The sequence below is a fragment of the Calidris pugnax genome, unplaced genomic scaffold (genome assembly GCF_001431845.1).
Source record: "Calidris pugnax isolate Ruff unplaced genomic scaffold, ASM143184v1 scaffold103, whole genome shotgun sequence".
Lineage (NCBI taxonomy): Eukaryota > Metazoa > Chordata > Aves > Charadriiformes > Scolopacidae > Calidris > Calidris pugnax.
The window spans coordinates 14,283,779-14,293,875 of NW_015090990.1; the positions used below are offsets into that span (position 1 = coordinate 14,283,779).

Consider the following 10,097-nt stretch of genomic DNA (forward strand, 5'->3'; position numbering starts at 1 on the left):
TTTCATTAGGGCCTCCTCAGAGGTGGCAATGTCTGCTGAGCAAAAAGGCAGGGGTTGTTTTGCTTGTTGCAGAAACAAGCATAGCATCTACAAGGGGCTGCCAAGTGGAAAGTGTTTGGTTTGGGTTGTTATGGCATTCCTTTTAAGGACAAACAGCAGCATATACTTTTCCACCATGAGCTATCAAGTGAAAGTGGCATTGCTTCAGCGGAGTCTTGCTCTTCCTGCCAGGAGCTGCCTCTACTGTCCCAGACTTACTCCTAATGGTGACAGCATTTCTACAGCCAGAGCTTGGTATGTGTAGGTGTTTCTTCTACCTTAAAAAGATTGACTTTCTGATGGTTAATTTGACACACTTGGGAAGTGAAGGGCTGTTTTTTCCTGTATTTTTAGACTTGTCAGATACGGGTTCATGTCAGAGGTTCATGGAGACTCCCCAGGCTGGTGGTGTGCACTGTGAGCGGCTCCGTAAGAGCAGGCTTCACTGGGCATGCCTGGTAGGTGGGGAAGAATGAATCCTTAGGAAATAATTCAGCTTCAACATGCAGTGCTTGCCATAAAATGGAAGAAAAATGTTGTCATTGTAGCATGTGTATCTGCATGCGTAACACCCGCTGGCATCACCAGGGGAGGTCAGCTGGAGTGTGTGGTGCAGCCACGAGGATATCTTTCGTGGAATTTCTCCCAATCATGCTGCCCAAGGACAGCCTTTTGGGCAGTTACCAGGGTTTCCCAAGGTTTTTCTCATGTGAGAGTTCTGATAATAATTGGTTAGATCGCTGCTTCTGTTATTGCCAAGGCTCCAAAACAAAACCTCACATGCCTTCTGTCTTCATGGGCTTTCCTAAAGGATCCGTGTGAAGTGGATTCAAGCCTTGTCTCTCTCTGCAGCCTCTACTCCCAGCTGCTAAGCCCTGACTCTGGGGAAGACACTCAAGAATGATATCACCTATGGGTGTTTCACCCTCGGAGAAGGGAAACTGGTGCCAAGAGTGAACAGCTTGGATATTTCTTTACTTTTTATAGAAAGATTTTGCCCTTCCCACATGTTCCTCTCTGCAGTTTGTCTACACAACCAGAGACAGTATTACTTGTAAGTGAACCAATGGTGGATTTAGTTTAGTAGCATAGGTAACAGCAATGACAACCTGATGGCATAAACTCAAGCTACTTGGGTACGTGCCTCAGGTCTGGTATGCTTGTGCTTTGATTGCTCTGAGTCATTTTCACTGCACACTCCTAGGTCAAAAGTGCCTGAATGTGCTGCTGTCTGCACAGTCACACCTTCTGTGGCAGCAGTGTCACATTGTCTCCTAGAATTGGAGCTTCCCTGGAAATAGCTCTTCTGGCTGGATGGCAAAACACATCTACCTCTTGCAGCAACATCCAGATCTCTTGTGTGACTTGGATGAGCTGTGTGCTGAAGGCTCAGTAGATGATGCTGGTGGCTCAGTCCTATTCTCAACAGTTATTGTGGTACCAATTCATTTTGAAGCTGTTACTTTAGAGTAATTCCATTTTGCAGTTAGAGCTCTGTCCAAAAGCTACCTGGCTCTTCAGTGAATTCTAGATCAGGTTCCAAGCACAGTCCCTTTTTAATGTAATCCACAAGAATTTGGTTGATTCTAGCTCCCAGTGAGAACATCTTCTAAAATCTAATATACAGGATCTTGAGCATTATCCTTAAATTAAAAGATGATGCCTATAAGCTTGACATTTGTTCCTCTTGTTTTGCTGCTTAACATGAGGCAGTTCCTACCATTGCAGAAGCCTTTTATGATTGGAAGTGTGTTTTTGCACACAGAGGAATTAGAGGCTGAGTGTGACGGGACTGACTAGTGAACAAGCCTTCATGCAGAAATACACAGAGAAACTCTTCGGCCTGCTGTGGAAATTAGGCTTTGTTGCAAGGCGTAGGTGTGTGAGCAGAGACAGCAGTTGTCTCAATACATGCAGTTAAGAGTCCTTTTAGTATCTCAGAGGGTGGCTTCAGGCCCTTCAGCACTTTGTCTGGACTGTCTCACTAGGAGGAGGGGGGGGAAGCCTGTCTTTTATAATGTTCTGTTTTTAAAGCAAAAAGTCTCTGGGGAGCATAGGGTCCTAAAAGTCCAAGGCCTGGAATTCTTCCTTTTGCTCTTTCCATTTTAAACAGGAAACATTTGCACTAAGTTATTCCAGGGGGAGAATTGTAGGTTCATTTCAAGGCAGATAATGTTTGTTCATTGCCTATGTCCATGATTTACCCCATGGGCTTAAACGAGTGCAGCAGAAAACCACATGTTTTGTTTTACTTCGTGCAAAACGAGTTCCAGTGGAATCTGGGAGCCCAGATTAAGAAAGGGGGAGCATGCTTGTAAAATCTCTGTGTGAACAAAAGGGAGGCATTGATGAATTGTGAACACTGATCTGCTGTACCAGAATGATGACTTTTTTAATAAATCTATGCAAAGAATATTTAAACAGTTGATGAGTTCGGTCCCAAAGCCACAGAACAGGTGTAATTGATTTATACTTTCAGCCCCTGTTTTGGGTCAAAACCCTGATGTCTTCCTTCAGCTCTCACTCAGAGAGAAGCTTCCTCTGCAGTCAATGGGAGGTTCTGCCCAAAGTGCAAAGACATTTGCAATCAGACTGGCAAAAACTCCTAATTGAGTTGAACTTTTGGGGATGCTCTGGTGACATGTCTGTGAGAACAATTATTTTTGCCATTTCAAAAGTATCACAAGTTAAGCTGCACTAGGGAAAAATATCAATGCTTCATTAGTGCAAATCATGGAATTAAGATGCAGAAAGCTACAGAGAGGGGGCTTCATGGCACATCCTCAGGGATGACATGTTCACATGTTGCTTTTCACGTGAACTAGAGCTTGTCAGATCCATACTGATTCAGACAAGTTACAGGGCTGTTGTAATATCAGACCTTCTAGATCACAGCAGTTTTTTTTGAAAACCCATTGGCAGCTCTCCCATTAAACACAGGTATTGTAGCCTGACATCCCTAGTGTTTCTTCCAGGAGTTCCAGTTTTTCCAGCTACGGTGTTTGGAAAGTTTTAAGAGTCTGACATGTTAGGAGAAAAAATAGTGGGAAATGGCTTGGAAAGCGTGAATATTTGTGCATGTAAAGCTTATGGGATTTGCAGAGTTGCAGACCCAACTCATCTGTTTATCCTCAGGCTAGATAAGATTCATTCAAACATGCATTGTTTAAAGGAGCTTTGTTTCCATTATGGCAAACGGATCACAGGAGGCTGACTTTGGGAGTTGAAGGGCTCCAGTGCTCCCCCATTGTAAAAGGGCTGTGATGTGCGCTGGACCCTTCCTCCAGCATCCTGGGTGTTACGGAGTTTTGTAGCGTGCAGGTGGGAGGCTTGTTATCCTTCAGAAGTTCTTTTGATTCATCTGGATCTGTCATGCTTGAGGTGGCATTTCCTTTCCCAAAGTAAACATGGACTGTGAGTACAATAATGTGTCACTGAGCTAGTAGACTGCCTTTTTATGTGCTTTATTATGTTTTTTCTCCTCAGGCGTGGACCTGCAGAGCCACTGGAATATTTAACAGGGCCACGGGTAATATACAAAGAGAGAGATCTTCCCTACTACCAAGGAGGACAGCCTGTTATCCACCCATCTAAGGGGAACTACATCCGTGCGCCGGACACAAGAGTGGCGGAATTGAGGTACCCCCAGTACTACCCAGCCCAGCCCGTCGCAAACCAGCATAAAGGACCCCTCCGGCAGGACGTGCCACCTTCCCCTCCTCAGTCCCACCGAGCACCACTTTATAATGAAATTGTCCGACACCGTGGGACCAGTCCAGATCAATATCAGTACCGGCAGCAGGATCCCAGGCAGAAGAACCCCATGACTGCAGCTGTATAGCCATGCACTGAACTTGCCAGCAAAGCCTGGGAGGAATCCCGTCAGACATCACCCTTGTAGAGTTGTTCCCAAGTGTAGCTGCCTGTAAGAATGGCACACGAGACCTGGAGTCATTCTTACTGAGCTGGGCTCAGCGTAGGTGCTTTCTAACAGGCGAACTAAAGCCACGTGAGGTACGATGTGTTTTGAGTATGTGAGGTACCAGTTGAGTATTTTTTAATCCCTTTTAAAAATAGAAAAGTGGCTGCTGGAAACGAAGCGCAACACTTAATACACCTCAGGGCTATTCACCGAATCCAGTTACACCTGTACAGTACGTAGCCATCTGTATAAGGGCAGTGGTGTTACCAGAGTTTACTTCAGAGTGCTGTTGTGGAGCCTTTAAGTGAGAGCACAGCATGCAGTGCAGACTTCGTGCAGGACTGGGGATCTTGTGTAATCCAGTGCTGTGATTGTGAGTTGACAAGGGACTGCTGAGGAGTTAGCGGCGCATTCCAGGCACGTTCAGACCAGCAGCGCTGCGCTTTATAGGATGCTACATTTCCAGATTTGTAATCTGGCCTCTGTCTTCCTCTTTCTCTTTGGTGGCGGCAGCATTTTTCTTGCAGCCTTCATTTTTTGTAGTTTGTGTAGCAAAATTCTCCTCTCATTGCACCTGCTGCATTTTAAGTAAGGCGAGAAGCTTTATCCAGTGTGCTCGGGCAGTCTCGCAGAGGACGGGGCAGCCAGCCGCCTGAGAAGTGTGTGTCTGTGGATGTGCGTGTGTGTGCTTGTGAGCATTTCTTAGCTGTACAGTGTGCAGTTGTTAAACGTAAACCCTGGAGATCGGATCCTCAGCTGCTGTCGATAAGTGTCGCTCTCGGGGTTTCGGTGGAGCTGGTTGTGAGCCGTGGCTGAGCATGGACCCCATAACTCATATTAAGTTACTGTATCAGGTGCTGCCTTGGCTCTGGCAGGGCAGCCCCTTCCAGCCCGCTCTGCCCGGGGTTACAGCAAAGTGCCTGCCGGCGGCGTGTCCCACTGCCATGTGAAGGCACCTGTCCCTGCGGTCCCAGCCTCCATCCCCCAAGGGAGGCTCAGCCTTAGGCAGCACCAGGCAGGTGCCAAGTGCCAAACATGAGGTCCTGCAGCCAGAGGCCATCAGGCCAGCGGGGAGAGGGGCTGTGTACAGCGAGGGGTGAGGCAAAGACAAGGAAAGCAACAGGGAGGGCTTCAAGACCCTGTAGTCCAGGAGGAAGAGGAGAGAATAGCTCTTCGTAGCAATTTACCTGCAGCAGTGCATAGGACGAGAGAAGGTGTGGGAGAGAGGGGGCCTGCGGTGCAGCAGAGCCATGGGGGGACAGGGTGGTGGGGTTCCTGCCAGCTCTTTGCCCCATGCAGCCTGAACTTACTCTGCAGCCCGCCAGCCTGCCTGGGAGGAGGTCAGAAATCCATGTCCCCGGCCACAGGGACCTGTGCTACCCAGCCCAACAGGGCTGTGGGTGCTCAGAGATTTGGCTCAAGGATTTTGTCACAGGGAAACCATACAGTCTTGCCACCTAGAAATATGTTTTGTGAAGTTTCCAAGTGTCCTTAATTCCTCAACTATTGCCTTTTGGGACCTTTATTAAACCTTTTGGGCTCGTCTCTTCTTTGAGGAGAAACTGTGACCTGGCCAAGGATTAAGCACAAGGATTTCTTTGATGTCTTTTTGACACCTTTGGTATGCAACAGATTAAATCACATAGGTTACTTCCCAGGTATTAAATGTCACCGGGAAGGTCTGTCCTGCTACAAACGTGTCCCTTTACTGGATATCCCTGGGAAAAGGGCTCGTTAGAGGTCCATAAGGCGCAGGGCAGCGTGCTTCTATGCATTGCTGCTCTTCAGGGGCCACTGCCAGCAGGTAATGGCCCTCATGAGAAGCAGCGTTTAATCTCAGTCATCATTTCTTCTGTGCTGCTAATGCTGATGAGAGGCTGGCATAACCCTGTGGCACAGGGAGCACTTGCAGCAGCCCAGCTGGCCGGCAGGCCCTAGCGTTTGTATTCACACCAATCTCTACCCACCAGCCAGGCTGGGAAGCAGGGGAGAGGAGACAGCTTTGGGGTGGTGGGGGAACATCTCCATAATTCAGATGTAGGGGTGGACTCCCTGGGGCAGGGGCAGGCACAGCTCTAAATCCAGTCAGGAAGAAGCATTGGTGGGAGGGAGAGAGGGAGAGGAATGCAACCGATTACGAAGCAAGTTTGTTTGATTCTTGTCCCATTTCTTTCTGCCCTCTTCCCTAGTAATGTAGGAGGGGAAAAACCTCTGGAGGGAGGGTTGGATGTAAAGCTGGATGTCTCTCGGCACCCTCCATAAATAAGGCGCATTCCCTAAGGAAACTCTGCCTATCGTGTACGTGCTGTACACAGCCTTGTACTTCTCTCAGAGAGTTTTAGATGCTGTCGGATACTCAGCCAGGACTTGGCAGCCACAGGGTAGCCGCTGGTGTTATGAAGGCCCGCTGAAAGTAACGCAAAAACAAATTAAAATACTTTCCTTTCCCTTCTTGAAATAGAACCCCTGATACATTTGATCCAGCTGTAAAGAAACTAATATGTTTGTGACAGTGGCTTTATCAAGCCAGGCCACAATTAAGAACAGCTCTGAATATAAGCTACTGCCTTTATAAATCACTCTCAACTAACCCTTCAAAGGGCATCGCAGCACAGCGAGCAGAACTTATTTACAGTATTTCAAGAGCCAGGGCCAAATAAAATCTGGATGGAAACAGTTCCTGGGTTATTTATAGCCTTTGAAGGACTTGCACAATTGTCTCTCCATAACCTGAATTCTCTCCTGAACAGCTCTCCTTGACGGCATCGGCTGCCCTCGGTTGAGGTGGACAGATCAAACAAACACCTTCTGAGCTGTTAATCTTACCCAACAGGTTATTAAATGATGCTTCTGGTACAGAGCTTAAAAAAAAAACAAAAAGGGGGAAAAAGGTGCTACAAGTATAATATATGGATGCATCCTACAGGTGAGAAACTAAGGGGAAGAATGGTCTGATTTAGCTGGGGGAAGAAGACTAAAAAGTATTACAGAGCATCTCATCAATCTCTGGTGCCATTGTTCTGGGAGAAAATTGCTATTTGCTGGTTTAATATCTGGTAGAGGTACGGTATTTTCAAAAGTATAATGTGTAACTACAGTATATATAGTCAGCTTCTCTGCAGTGTAAAATGTATGATTTTAGCACCATATTGTGGAAAAATATGTACCGTGCAGAATTCACGAGGTGCTACAACTGACGGTTGAAAATACACACTTGCAAAATCCAAAAGAGCCGTTAAGTAACAAGTTGTTCTTTTCCCCATATGTCCATATGTTTGGGAAAATTATGAGTCTGAAATGCTCTTGACACGTAATTGCCTCGCACTCCCTCATCCAAAATGTGCCAGTCCAGCAGTAAAGTTACTGACGTAGCGGGTGCGAAGGGAGAGCTTGGGTTTGCCCCAGGAGCAGCGTGCCATCAGTGTGCGTGTGAACAGGAGTCAAGACAAGGGGGAGAGAGGCCTGCTCCTGCCTGGAACTGGAAGCTTTGATTTCCTGAGCTGGTGGCGTGCAGCCGGCATTTCTGGCTCTGGCGCGGGGCCAGCCGGGCCCAGCAGTTGAAAGATTAAGAGATAGAAAAAGAGCCTGTGAATTTTCTGAGTGACCACCCACTAGTGAGCCATGATCTTGGCCTGCAAGCAGACGTTACCACTGTGATATATTATGATGCAGAAGTCTCTGCAGGCACCCCTCAAATGAATAAAGAAATACCAATTGCCCTTTGTGGAAAAAAAAAAAAAAGGGGGAACTAAGCATTAAAAAACAAAACAAAAAAAAAGGCTCCTGCCTTGGAAAAGTGCATGCAGCCCTGAATTCCAATACACTCCAGTTTCCTGATCTAGAAATAGCTTCACATGCTGCCTAATTTTTTTACAGATGAATTGTGCTACCTCCTCCTCCCAACCATCACAGATTGGTTTATCAGCGAGTTAGTGCGGTGAGTGAATCCTACCGACTGCTCTGCCAGGGCCCCATCCTGCCCCTCTGCTTTGAGCAGGGGCTGCTTTTGCACTTCCAAAAGGCCCTGTACCTGTGCTCCCCGTCACAGTTGTTCTGCAGAGTCTTAAGCCTTACGTGCAAAATCAGAAGCGCTATTCGCTGTCTCTGCATGGAAGAGAAGGCTTTATAAGACACTATTCTGTTATTGTGGGGGAGAGAGAGGTGTTTGTGATCCTGACAATACCTGTGTGTTTAGGTGAAACTGATTTCAAAATCACGTGTGATTGTTTTGGGGGAGAAATCCAACACACAATTTGAGAGGTTTTTTCTAGTACCACATCAGAGATTTTGATCTTTTGTTACATATGGCTATATAAATTTTACCTGTTTTATTTTGCATTAAAATAAAGGCTTTAAGACTATATATGATTATGTATTTGAATGTTGAGTCTTTTTCTTCTTTGTATCTACAATGTCATCCTCGCCACTGGATGTGATTTGGTAATAGAAGATCATGCGTGATCAGGCCGGATCAGAATTGGTAAGGTTAATTTTTTTAAAAAAGACAAACCACAACAGCCATGCGCTGCCTTGTATAATAAATAAAAAAAAAAACCAACAAAAAACATAAAACCATGATGGTGCTTAACTTGATTCCCTCTCAAATCTGCATTGTGTTCAGTTGTAGAGCCAGAGTCCTGATTTCATAGCCCTGACTGAAGGGAGACGCGAGAAAGAAGTCCCTTGCCATCTCGGTGGATCTCAGCTTAGGCAGCTGCATGTTCGTTGCTAAAGTTCCCCAGGCAGTTTCATCTCGACATCGAGCTCTCCTCTTGCTGTCGATAACAACAGAGCTGTTCTGCGGCGGTGTAGCAGGTACCAGGTCCAACCAGCCCAGGCTGTATTTCAGCGAGACAGCTGCAGCACCATCTTGCCAGAGATTTAGGACTCCTTGAAAGTTTTACACAGGTACTTAACTTGAGGTACGTGGGTCATTTCACTGAAGCTGATGACACTACTTTTCATACTCAAGATTATGCGCAAGCATAAATCTTTGAGGGATCAGAGCTATGGGTTGCAGGGCACGCTGAGATTTCAGGCATGAACGTTATGTTAGATGAAGTAATTTTCAAAATAGCAAATATTAAAGCGAAAAGTTACTAAAACAAGGAGAAGGAAGAATGTAGCCTGAGATTAAAATTTTGGTTTGCTACAAAGAGAAAGGAAAGAGTAAAAGAACAAAATGGAAAGATACAAAAGTGCAGAAGGTTTACAACACAAGATATAGCAGAAATTGTAGTAATGGTTCAGTAAAAATTAATGTGTACTATACTCCAAAACATTTTGAATGCAGATTTTTGTATTTATGGCCAAGAGAGTTCATGGGCAACTCTGAGTCAATTTTAGCATGTATTAAATTATAATTCACATAGATGCCAAGTTTAAAAGTTACTGGGTCATAATCTGCACTCATAGCTAAAAACCGGACAAATAGAACACTGATACCTCAGTTTCTTCTGCTGCTAAAATTGTGCAAAGAGTGACGAAAGACAAACTAGGAAAACTGAGTGGAAACTCAGTGACCACAGTTTCAGAAGGTGCTCTTCTGCCTTGGTGGTGGTGTTCCATGGTTTCCCCACAGCAGCACTCACTTCCCTGGGACCTGGGCTCGAGTTAAAATCTGTTCTGCAGTCACTGCTGTATCTGTGTAAAGAAGTCTGTGGAGCCATTTGACTGTTAATTAATTTTAATGAACAAGACTACATCCTCATAGAGAGCTGTACTCTGCTGTAAGCAGCGGGGGGTGTAGTGCCTTTCCCCAGAGGGTCTCAGAGCTGGATTACTCACCTCAGCAGAAATGCAGTGACCTGCTGCAACGAGACAGTGGTTGAGCACTGCCTGTGGGCAGAGCATAGCAGCAGCTCAGGAGCGAGGACCATGGCAGCTGGGCAACTTGGGAGGTTTTTGGGAAGCAAAATGCCATTATCAAGATTAAAATGGAGCTGGGCTGCTCCTGCAGCCTCCCAGAAGGCATTCTGGGCTTTTAATAAGCCCCAGAGGCTGCTGGCTCAAAGGCAGCTGCTCCAGAGGCCATCTGAGGAGGTTGCTCAGGCTCCCTGTGCTTGGTGGGCTCATCCCTGCAGAGGGGCTGTGGAGGTGCCGAGGCATGGCTTGGGAAAGTATGAAAACAGATGAG

The 10,097-nt window shown here is 46.3% G+C and overlaps 1 protein-coding gene across 1 annotated transcript in view; it reads left to right on the plus strand.

The window, feature by feature from the left end:
- The window catches only part of PARD3B (par-3 family cell polarity regulator beta), a 399,588-nt gene extending 391,264 nt beyond the window's left edge, over positions 1-8,324 (plus strand). The window contains exon 24 of the mRNA XM_014954145.1: positions 3,526-8,324. Within this exon, the coding sequence (XP_014809631.1) occupies positions 3,526-3,880 (355 nt within the window). The 3' untranslated portion in view covers positions 3,881-8,324. The remainder of the gene's footprint in view (positions 1-3,525) is intronic.
- Positions 8,325-10,097: the final 1,773 nt, after the last annotated feature.